Source organism: Carya illinoinensis, chromosome 10 (genome assembly GCF_018687715.1).
Source record: "Carya illinoinensis cultivar Pawnee chromosome 10, C.illinoinensisPawnee_v1, whole genome shotgun sequence".
NCBI lineage: Eukaryota > Viridiplantae > Streptophyta > Magnoliopsida > Fagales > Juglandaceae > Carya > Carya illinoinensis.
In genome coordinates, this window is record NC_056761.1 from 15,368,739 (window position 1) to 15,384,540 (window position 15,802).

At 36.4% G+C, this 15,802-nt stretch overlaps 1 protein-coding gene across 2 annotated transcripts; it reads right to left on the bottom strand.

The window, feature by feature from the left end:
• Window positions 1-403: 403 nt before the first annotated feature.
• On the bottom strand, window positions 404-12,949 carry LOC122279353 (protein STICHEL-like 3). Of its 2 annotated transcripts, XM_043089962.1 has the most exons (6): window positions 9,882-12,948; window positions 6,872-7,091; window positions 6,065-6,625; window positions 2,911-3,469; window positions 1,971-2,034; window positions 404-848 (listed from the first exon to the last, which is right to left on the bottom strand). In XM_043089962.1, exons 1-6 carry the CDS (start codon window positions 11,949-11,951, stop codon window positions 756-758), a joined length of 3,567 nt encoding a protein of 1,188 aa, XP_042945896.1. In that variant the 5' UTR covers window positions 11,952-12,948; the 3' UTR covers window positions 404-755. The 2 variants fall into 2 exon arrangements, 1 of the variants encoding a protein (XP_042945896.1); XR_006229590.1 differs by lacking the exons at window positions 404-848; window positions 1,971-2,034 and adding an exon at window positions 5,714-5,785 and having other exon boundaries at window positions 3,332-3,469; window positions 9,882-12,949.
• Window positions 12,950-15,802: the final 2,853 nt, after the last annotated feature.

Sequence of the window (15,802 nt, forward strand, 5' to 3'; positions counted from 1 at the left end):
TAGATATTGAGATCTCAAAAATCTGTTTGCATATACCCCTTCAAATAACATTAGTTTCTTAACTCAAGAGGTTTAACCAATGCGCAAACACCTCATGAGGCCATTCTTCTGATGTGAACAGAATCAAAAGCCTCAGTCAGATTATCTCCTAAGAGTGCACGAAAACAACCCCATTTCTTGATGATCAGAATTACCTATTGTTATATTAATGGGAAATGACAATTACCAATGTGTAACCTTAGATATGGGTCAGCGTTGCTGTGCAGTGAGTAATGACATAGACAGAGGAGCCCAGCCACTTTGTGGTACACTCTGAGCCAACCCCTAGCGGTTCTCTTCTCACAATTCTATATACACGGATTATTTACATTTCTCCATCCATTTTAGAAGTCATGGTAGGCAATTGTAACGCAGAGAGTTATAAAATAACCCATTTCCTATGCAGTGCCTTGCGCAGGCTAATTATTATAAGCAGAAGTGTCTAAAATGAATAGGAATGAAAACTGCAACCAATCATACAAGGCTGCAATTGATTGAATGTAAGAAGGCCTAACAATATAATTAAAATAGGGCTGCACAATCTAATTTCTTTCCTACATATTCTCATCAGATATAAATCATATCTTTATTCAATGAAAAAGAAATTGACAAATAAACTAACCTAGTAAACACCAGGAAACTCCCTAAAGATAAAGAATGCAAATGAGGTAGCAGGATCAACCCTTCTGATCCATCCAATAATTCTATTCTTACCATTACCTCGGAGATTTAGTAGAGAGACACTTTCCACAGGATACAAGCTTCAGCAACGAATGCGGCTTTTGTGTCCTGATTTTCAAACGTGAAAGCTGCAGATGCCATCAAGAATAAGCATCATCCTCAAATCGATCACAAAAACATAATCATTATTTAACTGCTATTCATACTGGAATTAGAAATGAATAAGAGGAAAAGAAAAAAAAAAAGACACTATTGGGCTTGCTGTGTAATTTAACCAACTTAATAGTTTAACTTGGGGAAATCTTGTAAAGACAACAGTCAAAAGTTTATTCAAAATGACCTCAGTAATGACTGGCGGTAGGTCCAACCAATTACTGAAAAACTAAACATATAAGAACATTCTTTTACATGAGCTCTTGACTAAGCTAATGCTTCTCTAAGAACAGTGAAATCCTAATATGGCCTCAAAGAAACATGAAGCATAGCTCTAGAAAGAAAATAATACCTGCCGTTTAGAAAAAATTGAATGAGGATGACAAGAAGTGATAAGCATAGGCATATTTCTTTTTTATATGTAATTAACATAGACATATTATTCATATAAGGATGTACTTTGTGTTGGTTGAAGTATTATCATTGGGTGATGGACCATGATCAAACCAATGAAGTGGGTTAAACAATAGTTTGCCCCCACTCAGGCTCATTTTATGAGTCTTGCCGTCTGAAATGATCCAAGGGTATGGCTTACAAAATATCAACTTTTTGATAATTCACCTAGGCTGCCTGGTTGTAATTTATATGTACAGCAGAACACAAACCCTATGAAGTTCAGCATATCCATCATACAAAATAAATACCCAATTTGCCATTGATCAATCTACCTCTAGTGCTATTCTTCTTCAATCTATCCTAGTTTTTCCATTCTGTTGCTCTCAATCAAAACATTTAAAACCATTTATGCACAATAAACAATAAAGCAAGATGAGCATTAGGTACTAGATAACAGGGTTAATAATGCAAGACATAGTAAAGAACCCTTTGCCCATCCATCCTGCATTGAGTAGCCCTTGAAAATAACTGAAAACAAGCACACCAAGGTTCTCCCTCTTACAACCCATGACAGACAGATCCATGTTGTGCCTCCCCATACCATTCAAGGAAAAGATTAGAGCATTACTGGAATTAACTTGTTGCAAGAAAACTGAACAATGTTTATTGATAATGTCTTCATGAATTCAATCAGGAATTACCTTCCGACGAGTAACTCTTGTTGCTTTCCAGCAAAGTAAGCTTCTTGATCTAGGTTCCAGTCTCCTGTAAGTTTAAGAATTTTTAGAACTAATTCAAACTCAGAAGGGAATATGCTTGTAAGCGTGCAAAACATTCTCAATACCAAGCTCCACATGAAATAGTTCTATTTTGGCTGAAGAAGAAAAAATGAATCCAGGTTATGGTTCTAGGAAACTCATCCATTTTTTACACGGCATGTATAATAAAACTAAAATAAACATGAAATATGGAAGAAAGGATCTTCTGTTATTGCATTCCAGAAAATGAGGAATCTCAAGATATAATCTCCAGAAAACAGGATCCATTGTTTTTAAAATATTAAACTAGCAAGTAAATATTTTCACCAGTGCATTTTTCAAACAACTTTGAATTTAAGTAGACAACTCTTTTGTTCAAGCAATTTCTATCTCGACTTGCAAGTCAAAATTACTTTTCTTACTTCCTTGTACTCTATATTTTTAAATATCTTCTGAGAATTTATAAATTTCCGGCCTCTTTTTCAAAAAATATAATATTTAACATTGACTATTTCCTTTCTTTCAAACTACCCAATACAGTAATTTGCAAAGATTAGGCAAATAAGATCTAGCAACAGGATGACACAACTACTGAATTGAGGGGACGGTATTGAGCTTTTACAATAATTTCATATAACCCACGTTCATTTCTATTACACCAAGATCTAAGGGTTTCATGTCTCTAACAAGTCATGATCCATCTCATCTTATCGAGTGATGTATATAAGGTAGGTGGGACAAAGGAGTTCACAGCCAATGTTCCAGTCATGTAAAGGTATCAAAGTCTTGTGGGTCTAATTTAGTACTTTGATAAGTCATTTGGTCACTCCTTAAGGTAAAATGAAATAATATCAATAAAGAATAATAGAATGGCATTACGTACAAATTCTCTTGTTCAAGCTTTTCAGCAATAGAAACTGCTTTGCGTTTTGACCATCCCCTTCGCTGGCTACATCCTTCTGCCTGCTGAATTACATGGGCAAGAGATACCTTGCTTCTAACAAGGCTCTGGCTCTGACTTTGTTCCCCAAATTTCCTACTTCCTGGGGCTGAAGCCATGGTTGCTTCTCCAACACATGAACCTCCCAAACCTCTATTATCAGATGCTACAAGATTATGTATGTGTTCATTACCCTTGGGTCCCCTGGGAGAAGCAGCTACTTCTACAATTTCACTCCCCATTTTAGAATTGTCAGATTGCAAGAGCTGAGCTTGAGTGCTGACCCTATTGATATCTCTAATTTGAGACAAGCTGACCTCAGAAGCTGGCAACATAAGAGGCACATGCACACCAGATGCTGAAGCTTTCTTTGATTCACATCTTATTTCAATTGTCACTGGGGACCCGAGGACAGTCTCGAATGCTTCTAAGATATGCCCCCCAAGTTTCTCTGCCCTTGATTTTGTTTGGTACGAACTAAACATCAACTGCACAGTCGGGGCTGCAAGAATTTTGTGATTTAGTTGGACAGATAGACAATGTACAAGAGCTACTGTATATCATTAGAGTTTCTAAAATAAGATGTATACAATAGTGAGAATCCGCAATGCCAAGTTCAAAAGAAGAACGAACTTTAATATATACAGGAAAAATCAGATATTAAAGCACTTGAGATATAATGAAAGTGGTCTGCCACCCACAGGATCCAAAAATGATAATTTTCTGAAAACTAGGACCCAAAAGTTAATGATTAAACTCATGACCAATGCCAAATAAACACTATGTTTCGATAATTAGTTTGAGTACAGTTATAAATACAGCAGACATCTTATGATAAATTGACAATGAAAGAGTTTCTCAAATTGTAATTTAAAACTCACAAACGCATATAAACAAACTTGGAAAACATTAATAGCATGTAAAAGTAAACTAAAAAAAAAAAGAGCTTCATGCAAGTACTAAATCTAGACTCCCGATCATGCAGATTTAAGATAAATGGGTCATAATGCTAAAGTCAGGATGACAAAGAGCAATTGGAATTGTACATTGGGGATAGAAGCGTATCAATTACTTTAATGGCTCTAAGGAAAGCAAAGGACTGTTTGCAAAAGAATAGAATACAGCTTAAACCTTCTGCTGGTAGGAAAAGAATCTGTATTGTAGTTGAAAATATCTGAAGCTTTGATGCTATCAGTCTACCTTCCAAATCAAAATAAAGATAGTTAACTGTACTGGAAATGCATTTGGAATCAGCTCGACCTAATTTGAAAAGTTTCCAAACTAATCCATGCTAACAAATCATGAGAGCAAGTTTTAATATTTTTTTGAGTGGCAATAAGAGGTAGGGTATCCCAACTGGAGAGTGGATATATTTTGTTAAGTACACATCAAACCATTAAGATATTCAGTTGAGAGGCAAACAATGAGTCAAATCAAATGGTGTTTATCAGCTACACAATGAGGATTGTCTTTGCCCAAGCAAATCGCTTGCTTCCCATGGATTGGATGAAAACCTCCTTTTATTTAAGAGGAAACACACCACTAGGCTACACCCACAAGCAAGAAGGAAATATTGATCGTCTATCTTGTTTCATCAAATGGCAGCCAACACGATTTAGGGTGGTGTTCCTCTCCCAGATTCCACACACCACTAGGCTATACACACAAGCAAGAAGGAAACGCTGATCATCTTTCTTGTTTCATCAAATGGCAGCTGACATGATTTAGGGTTGTGTTCCTCTCCCAGATTCCTATCAATAATTTATCTTCATCTATAAATGAAAGTTGATATCAACTAACCCACAGAGGAATTTTACCACGTGAATTTTTAATTAGTAATGCTAGGTACAAGCCCCAAATGTACAAGCCGTTTGTAAAAATGTGGGCCCCATTAAGCAAAAGTGAGTTTTTCACACTTTTCCATGGTGGGGTCCACTTTTTTATAAAGGGCTTGCGCGAGGCTTGTGCATTTAGGGCTTGTATATATCATTTCTCATTTTGAATTATATGCATAGTGGTGTTTACATCATCACTCCAACACAGTGTATTCATGATTTTGATCTCAGAAACAAACTAAGCACTCGAAGATGAGATCATCAATGTATACATATGTATGATGACCAGAAGAAGGCCATCTCTCTTGCAATGCACTCCATCCCCTTCACTAGTAGGAAGCCAATCTATTGACAGAGGGATGCACTGGGCAAAGCCTATAGGAGCAATCCTACAATCGAAAGTTTAGGACATGATAGACCCGAAGGTTAAGTCAAATGGGTGATTTACATGATCATAACATTTTAAAACATGAGTCAGAAAGAAAAAAATGGGATCAAAGAAATTGAACGGTTCCCTATAAATCTTCTTTTATGTAAAGCATCTTTTGCCCTTAAGTATTTCAAGGCAAGTCTGTTTTTCAAATCTTGGAAATGGATGTAAAGTTCTTGTTAATAAAATTGGGTAAAGAATCTGGCAACAGAAAGAAACCATGTGGATTATATGCACACGTGAATGTAGAAAAGGTTAAGTTCCCACATAGGAAATATACTGCATATGTGAGTGGTTAATATAACATGATATGGCTCAAACTCATAGGCATAATCTTTTGGCTTTCGTGGAGTTCCCAAATATTATATTATCTTTTAATTAGATGACTCCCCAAGGTGTTTATTTTCACAATAAACCAATTCTCTTGAATGCTATAAGAAGTGAGAGAATTTCAACTAATCGGAGAGTTTGGCATACTTACAGTCAGTGCCTTTTTTGAGTTTCAAATTTAGCCTCACATTGTGTGTCTTCAGAAGCTAATTGATCCCTGAAACTTTTCAGGTTCACAAGCACCAAGAGTTTTCAGTCCTTTTTTTTTAATTTTTTTTTTTTACAATTAATTAAATTTCATAAAAATGCAAAAGGCTCAACCCAAGTATACAAGACATATACGGGAGACACATATCTGGAATGAGAAAAAAAAAAAAAAAACAAGAAAATCATGTAAAGAAGTGAAAACCATCTAGCAATGTGGAAAAGTCTATAGAAGCTGTGATGGTGGTGCATCAATCATGGCACTTGTAAATGATTCTTAATGCATGTTGGAGTGTACCTGCACCAAAACTGACTGAGATCAGCTTCCCTTCTTGATACAAAAATTCCTTTAAGCCATTGATTTGAGTTTTCCCAAGCACTTCCAGCCAGATATCTTCAGTTCCTCTACGGCTTTTACCAGAAATCTGCCTGCCACTTACCATAGACATGTCAGCGGCATATGCAGATGTCTGTTGATGAGCCACACCAGTGCCAACATGTCTTTTTCTCTCTAAACTAATACCCTTTAGCGTACCAATTTCACAGATATCAGCAGAACTTCCAGCAAGGAGATTTTCTACTCTGACATCTGTTGACAAGCCTCTCCCCTTATTGGGCATCCTGGAATGCTCATCTATTCTCCTGGCTGAATCTCTTCCACCAGCATCATCTAGGGCCATGGGACTGTGATTAAAACTGGCGTCTGCAGAAGTAGGAAGCATGTACTGCTGATCAGGAGCAAGCTGAAGCAATGCTGCAGTTAGCCATGTTAACTTGCCATTTGACATCCTTAGTTGTTTTTCAGCCTCAGATAAAGTTTTCAAAGCTTGACGCAGTTTTTCCATATCTTCTTTGGATACTGCAACCAGTAAGAACAGATTGAGCATGAATCAGAAGTGCCACAGATGAAAAGTTGGCATGCACAATTAATTACTAAAAAGGAAGGCTGAGGCCGATTACAAAACTGGGTTCAACAAACTTATAAATGAACAACACTTGTACGTTTGCTCACATTAACAGACCTGCAGAGGTCTAATACAAACCACATCACCATAACTTGTAGATAAATGGACGAATTAGTAATAATGGTAAAATTTATACTCACGGGGTTGTCGTCGAAAGAACTTCCTCCTAAGCCTTTCTTTTTTGAAGTCATAACTACCAGCAAGAATATCGGTAATCACCGTAGCAAGCTGTGACATCAACGCTAATGGTTCCACGCCAGTTTCCATTATTACTCTCAAATTCTTCACCGTGTTAACTGTGTCAGCAGATAGTGCTAAATCAAGAAGATCTACTAATTTCTCATCTGAGATAAGCCCAACCTGAAAAAGAGAAGGAAAAAGAAATAATTTTCTGTTGTAATGCAGGTAGAAATCCTGTATACCATGGGGCATGGATACAATAATTATAGAGAATATTCAATACTAATAATATGTGAAGAAAGCCAGTGGGGTAGGAAAACAGATAGGACACAAAGTTGCCACAGTTGTGGGGATAACTGTCAGAATTATCCAAGCAAGGGTGAACTATGCCAGCACAAGTACTGAAAAATGAGCACTTGAACTAAGCCTACAAACAGTGTTATTAGGAGTGCAGATAAAAGGGAGAGTATTTATAATTTTATACAATGTAAAAAGTGGCAAAGATAAGGTAGTAAAAAGAGGATAGGACACTATGGTGGCAATACGTGACACAACCTGTGAACCCGACACCAAAATAAGCAAGTTTGGGTTTGGGTTTGGTGTAAATGGATTCAGGTCAAAACCTGCAACAATAGCTTGTTTTATGTCGTGTCGGGTAAGAAAATGAAGTCACACTTGTACATTTTAAAACTATAGCTGCAATCAAACGAAAGGTGTTTATCCATGCTAAAAGAAATTGGAAAACTCACCAGACCTTTGAACTCTAAGAAAAAAAATTATATGGGATACCAACAAACATGAGGTACAGCAGATACACTAAACAACTAGTAGTAAAATATTTTTTCCCCTTATGATATGTACAGCTAAAAGTAAATATAAATAGGGCCCAATAATTTAATTTAGTTCTTGTATAGTCCATCAAAGATATACTCAATTATTTTGCCTACCACTTTTGTAGTGTGACAAAAACACCTATGACTATAAAACGATTTCATTCACATCATTGTACTACATCTATTAGGCCAAAAAAATGAATAGGGAAAATCACACATTACCCGCTTTGAACTTCCATTCTTTTTGCAATATGATCGTCAAACAACTAAAGTTGTCATTTAGCTTAACTTGAAACATAACTTGTAATTTACCCCGTTGTTAAGATCTAACCATTGAGATGGACAAAAAGGTGGCTTGGCACAATTTTAACAGTTAGATCTAAGAAGGGGCCAAAGTGAAAAGGGACCGGTAGTTTGGAGCATCAAGTGATAATTTTGATAGCTTTGGTAGTCGCATTGCAAAAGAGCGGTAGTTTAAGGGCGATAAAGAGTAATTCTCCTAAATAAATATGCATCAATGATCCCATAATCAAAATCAAATTATAATGCCTATAAAAAATCTAAGCATTCTAGCCCCATAACAACATTTTCTTATATTATATCCTCATGAGCATGGCATGATTTTTTAAAAAAAAAAAAAACCAACATTCCATATATCTATGTCTCACCAATAGCTATTATCTGCTACATTTTGCCTCACAATCCCTAGACATAAATCCAAAAACCCTTGATATATATATATAATATATCAGACAACAAATGTCTATCTTTTACCCACAAAACCCCTAGGGAACGAAAAAAAGCACCAAGCACTTCCTCCAAAAGCTCGCATTAAAACATTGGAAAAGTCATCATATTTCTCTCTTTTTGTAAGTTAAGTTTTATTGAAATAAAAAAGGATGTTATCCAGCTAACTAAAGTAAACAGTGAAAAAATCCTAAAAGAGAAAAAAGAACAGGTAGCAATCCAAGAGAAAGGGTTCTAAAGAAAACATCCTTCACTTTTGCCATTGCCACTATCTTCTCCTATTCCTCAAAATTCCTGTCGTTCTTTTCCCTCCATATGCACCAAATAACACAAGATCGAATCAGCTTCCAGAAAGTAACCCTCTTAGAGCTACAGAAACTGCCTCTCCACCACGCCAATAGATCTGCCACTCTATTTGGCATAATCCAATTGAGCCCCAAACATAGTTTCCCACAAAGCACTAGCTACCATGCAGTGAAGCAACAGACAGTCTGTCATCTCCCCACTCCTCACCCACGTACAACACAAATCCACCACAATCATGTGCGTCTTTCTAATCTTGTAGCACTTGAAGATCTCTAGAGTTGCTGTCCAACAAAGAAAGTCACTCTCATCGGAAACTTATTCCTCCAAATTTGCTTCCATGGGAAAGAGAAGCTACCCAAAGGAAGTTACCTTGGGTAACGGTTGGACTGGGACCTAGGTTAATGGGGTTGAAGAGTCCAAGAACTCTCCTGCCAACTTCCTTCTCAGATTTTGCAATCTGATGTTCATTTGTTTAGATTTATTAATGGTTCTAATCCATCTGGTACCAAAGAGGGGGCTATTCTTGCATATAAGTCTGGAGGTAAGGGGTTGGGATATGTTTCAAAAGTTGATAGTGGAAAGTTTTGAAACTGGTATTGTTCAGGGGCTGTTGAAGGGTGCTACAATGTCATCATATACCTTAAGGAAACCTGACAGCCATGCTTTAATAATTAACTTTCTTAAGGGAATATTGGCACAGACGAGCACTACCAGATTTAGTTTTTCATGTTCTGCCACCATGGATATCTACAAGCATAGCTTTCAAGCTTATTTATATCTTTTGGTCCAAGATGAAGACATCATGTTAAGACATTGTGATTGAGGAAGTGAGCATGATAAAGAAGCCACCAGCTATAGGAACAGAGAGATCAAGATCCTCTGCTCTAGGATATATAATTTTTTTTGTAAGTGCTCTAGGATATATAATTGCTTATTTGATATCAATAACATCCAATTTTCTTAGCAAGAAATGTTCGGTTGCAATTTTTTTGTATGTGATTAACATTAACAAGCATAAAGAGTATATATGAACAGCATAACATTCAAATTCTGGTAGTGAAATCAAAAGTGAAAAAGAACTTACCAGTTCCTGAACCAGATGAACAGAAATTCTCTGACCAAGCAAACTCAGTTGCTCAAGAGTCATCTCAGCATCCCTCAATGATCCATCTGATCTTGATGCAATGAGTTTTAGTGCATCCTTATCAATATCCAGATCTTCTTTGGTTGCAATCCACTGCAAAGCATATATAATATCTGCATCCTTCAGCTTTGGAAAAAAGAACTTCTGGCACCTGGATATGATTATATGAGGCAAAACATCAATACTTGAACTGACGAGGACAACAACCACGCGTCTGAGAGCTCGATCAATGACCTTTGATATGGCACTCCAGCAATCAGGGGACAAAGCATCACAGTCATCAAAGATAAACACCCTATACTGTGATGGCAGCTGGGAGACAATTGTATTGTCGAGTAACTCTGTAATGTTCTCGGAGTCAAAATTACTAACTGGGCCAACTTCCCTTATGTTCCTACTCTTACCCATATCGTGTGCAATGCATGAATTGCAAAAGCCACAAGGTTTAGGATGTTCCGAGGATTGGCAATTCAATGCTCTGGCAAATATGCGGGCACAGGAGCTTTTACCAGTGCCGTGAGGTCCATAAAACACATATAGCAATCCAACCTTCCTTTTCATGACAGCATTTAAAAGAGCCTGTGCTACCAAATTCTGTCCCACAAGATCCCTGAAGGTTCTTGGCATGTACTTTTGTGTTAAACTTCGGTGTCTACTGTTGCGATAGCCATTCAACTTGCGTTGATCCCCAGATCTGGCTTCAGAGGCAAGGTCAGAATCAACATCGTGTGTGTACAAGTTATCAGAAAAGATACCAAGCTCACCGGAATATTCACGGATCCAACCAGCATTTTCAGTGCTTCCCCGAGATGCAGATGCCTCAACTAGAAGAGGCATTGCCTCTGCATCAGATCCTGTAGATAGGGTTGAGTAGTCGGATGGCATTGGTGTGTCAGACATTTCTCTCCCATGGGCAGTTGAACCTCCTTTCTTTAACCTTGAGTCCGACAGACCACAAGACAAACTTCTTCCAGCCATGTCAAGAATAGTTTTACCTCTGTGATGAATTATTGACCAATTCCAAGGAATCCCACACCCATTTCTTGGAGCCCTTGGGACATTTGAATCAATATATTCTTCTTCTCCCTCCTCCATGGAATACTTAGGACGGCCTGAATCCTGAGCTAATGTATTAAATGCTGCAGACAATCCCCGATTGAATTCATTCTGAGCTACAATATCTCTTGCACCTGTAGGAGCTTTAGTTCTTCTTGCACCTCGAAACTTGTGCCTTTTGACTCTACTTAACCCACTGCAGTACCCAGGAATGCTGGATTCTGGTTCCCTGATAGTTTTCTCAGGTCGAGAATGTTTTCCATGAAGACGGATGATAGAAGATGCTACATCATCACTATCCATATGAACAGCATTCAACTGCTCAGAGAGACTCTTTAACTGGCTATTTCCAATATGCTTCCCCCTTGGTTTACTTCTCCTATCTTTCAGGTCAGAGTTCTCCAAATCATTACCATCTTGATCAAGTGGAGACTCCTCATTGCCACCCAAAATATCAGTCTTACTAGTCTTCCGACTAGATTCCTCTCTCCTAACTCTTCTACCATTCCCAACTCCACTCTTGCTGCTACATTCACTGATGGCTGCTATTCCATCATTACCCCCACCAACCTCACCAGGAGCAACTTTTGATGTGGCTAAATTTGCTAAGGGTGGCGAGCTTCCTGGCATTCTCCTAGCTTCTCTCCGGTGCTCAGCTGCTGTAGACCTTCTTGCCTCCCGAAGCATGGAATCATTTTCACCCTTCTTTGGGAGTAGATCAACAACTGAAGTTGAATGCCAAGAGGCAGGACTTGCAGAAGGGTCCCTGAGAGATCTTGACCTCTGAAGGGCGACCAGGTCCCTCACAACAGACCTATCGGATAATATGGGGCTATGCTTGTGCATATGGTTCTTCAAATGAATACAATTTGTCAAATGGATGTGGTTGCGTAGATGATCACCAGTATCACCATTGGCATCCTTCAAAATCCTATCGTGGACAGCTCTGGTCATGATCAGACCATCAATGCACCCAATAGCAGAAAAAAATCAAAGTATATAGCTTTTATTATTGAATTAATGTCTCCAATCTTCACAGTTATGGCGTTAAAGGAGCAACAAAATTCCTAAACAGTTAACACCCACCAAGAATATCTCACTGATGGTACAGCAAAGCCCGCATTCATGCTGAAATTTAAGCAATTAGAGATCGCGCATCACTCGGTGACAAATCCCTTAACCCCATTTCAACAATAACAGCCAAACTTTAAAGGGGGGAAAAAAACTACCCCCGAGTGCAACCAAGGTTTTATATGGACCATTTCTCCCTCAAAGGCATGATATGATACCCACCAACAAAACCAAAAAGTTAGCGCTGCAAGAACTTTGACCCAAGAAGATTAATTCTAAAAGATCAAGCTTCAAGTAACAATTCAAATGCCACTCCACAAGAAGCAGAACTTGCAACCACAAAACACCACCTGAGGTCCAATGCATGAGATTACAAAGCACAAACGAAACTCTCGGCTTTCAACATGTAAAACTCAGAACAGAGCAAACTAAAGATGTTTTTAAATCAGGGAAGTAATAGAATCCGTAATCTCAACCCTCCTGCTCTAAAACCCTTAAAAGATTACGAATTTTGACAGAAGGGAGAGAATTAGATAAGGTGGTGAGATAGCAAAAGGAACTAGATGTAACATCACATAAAGGGAACAAGAAAGAAGAGTAGGAGAAAAAAGGCAAGAAGGGACACGCTGCATTAATCACCGGAATCAGCAAAAGCAGAGGTAAGTCCCGGATCTTTCCCCGAGCTTCACATGCACTTCACGAGGCCTTATTTCAAAGAAACGATAGTCTTCTATGGAGAAAGAGAAAGAGAGGGCTCTGTAAAAATAGTAACTTTAGAGAGAGAGAGAGAGAGAGAGAGAGAAGTATGGGACGAGATCCGTTACAGACAGACAATGAGAGGGCTCTGGGAAGAAGGGACAGTGTCACAGTGGTAACAGTGCAAGCAAAGCGGTTTGTACGTTTATTTAAAATTGAAGATTTTAATTATTTGTAATTTTCTTTTCAATTATTGGAAATAATTCGTCCTCTTTGTTCAAAACGAAAATCTACAATTGCATCTTTTTTGTTTTTAAAAGAAGGAAGATTTTGAATTTGCCGGCTTCTCGTTCGTAATGGCGTCGACTTCTTCTTTAGCACCTACGTCTCATGAGCAACATAAAAGTGAAAGTAAAAACAACAACTACTGGGTGATAGTTTAGAGGGTGAAAGTTTGAACGGTGGATGAGATGATATAATTTTAAATAAAAGTAAAAAATTAAATATAATATTATTAATATTTTAAAATTTTAAAAAAATTGAATTGAGATTTAAAAAGTTAAATTATTTATTATATTTTATATAAAAATTTTAAAAAATTATAATAATAAAATGAGATGAGATAAAATATTTAGTATACCTGACGGGCCCCAAGAATAACATATTTGATGTGCCAACAAGTGAGTTGTAAATAGAATTTTCTTTTTTTAATATTATTGTTTAAATTATTAAATAAATATTAAAAAAATAAGTATAGAAAATAAATTTTAAATATTATTAAATATTTTATGTTGTTTAAGAATATTACAAAATAGTAATAAATACCGTAAAGTTCACTGTATATATATATATATATATATATATATTTTTAATTATATCAGTGTTCTTTCCCAATATAAATATGCAATTCATGGAATTAACTTTTTAATATGTGACAGGACGGAACTCTTCACTGATATAATAAAATTAATTAGGAAAATTCCTAAAGTAATTTATAAGACATTGGAAGTTGCATGCATGGATGTCCAACAAAGGTTTTTTTTTTTTTTTTAAATTATAAAATGAGTTAGTTTGTTATTGAGTTATTGTTGAATAAAACCAAATCAGGAATCAACATCTAGTAGTGTGACATTAGGCATGGTCCCCATTGGATGATGCCACCGCGCGCCGACCTTTTTATTTTTCACAAAATAAAATGTTATCTCAGTCCTAGACCAACTATCAATGTCACACTCACGTGTACCACTCAACTCATGAATGATGATAACTTATGTGAATACAGACGTTTTTAATTCCTACCATGCTTTGTGTTATAAATGAGAGAATTTTATTCTATAAAAGCAAATTCATATCATATATTATATTTATTTTATTATAATTTGATGTATTAAATAAAATTACGTTAATTTATTAATTTATTTTTATAAAATTTTTTAATGACTAAAACATTTCTCTTATATATTACTGATCACCAAATACCCATATGATCAATAATAGTATCATAAGATTTCTTTAACAAAACAAGCAAGTTATTGTTGTAATCTATGTGTAGATCAATACATTCTTCATAGAGCAATTGACAAGATTTGATTTGCAAGAGAATTTAGCTTATCTCTTATCGTGTCAAAACTAATATATTAACAAAGTTAATTTCTCGATCACATGGTAGAATTTCTTAGACAATGTTAATTTGTGAAAAGGTAACATATCTTACAAATTGAATATATATGTCATCGCCAACCCTACATTCACATCAACTTATAAATATAATTTCTTTATAAATAATATTTATTATATATAAAAGTCATGATATCTCGGTGAATGATATGGAATAGGAAGATGTATACCACTAGATAGTGACAATTATTCCTTTTATTAATTATATTAGTAATTAACACAGAGAGAGAGAGAGAGAGAGAGAGAGAGAGAGAGAGAGAGAGAGAGAGAGAGAGAGAGAGAGAGAGAGAGAGAGAGAGAGAGAGTGTGTGTGTGTGTGTGTGTTCTATAGGATAGCATTAATCTCTACCTTAATAATCTTATCTGAAACACCCCATGATCTAGTCCTGTTTTTTGCTTTCATGAACAGATCAAAGACATTCCAAACCACATGCGTTGTTGGGCGCATGCGGAGGCATAGAACGAATCCAGTAATCGTGTAATTAGAAAAATAGTCTCCAGAGGGACCCAAATGCTTTTAAATTTGTTGTTTCTAACTTTTGTTGTTAATATATGTTAACAAGGTACTTGTACCATTTTGTTTGGCACGTTTAAGGTCTCATGGGTCGCTCTCATCATAAGGCAGCGCTCCTTTGTCGGATATGATCCTTTCCATTTTTGAGGATCCTTATCAACTACTAACTATCAAAATTTGTAAAATTTTAAATAAGATTATCTGAATTGAACCTTAAGAAAGATGAAAGCAATTGACTCGCCACCTTCTTCTTTGAGCTGCTTAACCCAATTGATCTTGTGTTACTTAAAAGGAGATTTTTCTTTTCGAGACAAACATGTTCTTTGATTTAAAATGACAGATCATCAAGATGTTATAGTACGTTTTCAAGGAGTGGTACCTTGTGAAGTTGATTTGTTAGATATTAATATATATAATTAAATAAAACTTTATTGGCCGGGGAAGTGGCTATGGAGATATCAATCAAAAGAAGAGTTGGGAGGTCATTGATTGGAAGTAAGGAAGTGCTTGGGAGTTGGTGTTCTAATGAAGTTTGGGGAGTTTATGGTGTGAGTCTTTGAAAGCTCATTAGACAGGGCTTTGTGGGATGGTATATTTTTTTGTAGAATCGACTTAGCTCGAGTGATGCTTTTGAGAGTGGTTGATCTTGACAGATCTTGTGTGTTGGAAAGGGTTTTGTGGTTTAGTGATAGCTTTTGTTCGTAATTTTTTGTAATCACTTTTAGTTTTCTAAGTTGTTCCTTTAGGAAAAGGTCGTATATAGGTATCTTCCACTTAATTAATATATATATATATATATATGGACCACCTACAAGTCTAAGCTCCATCTTATAAAGTCTACAACCAT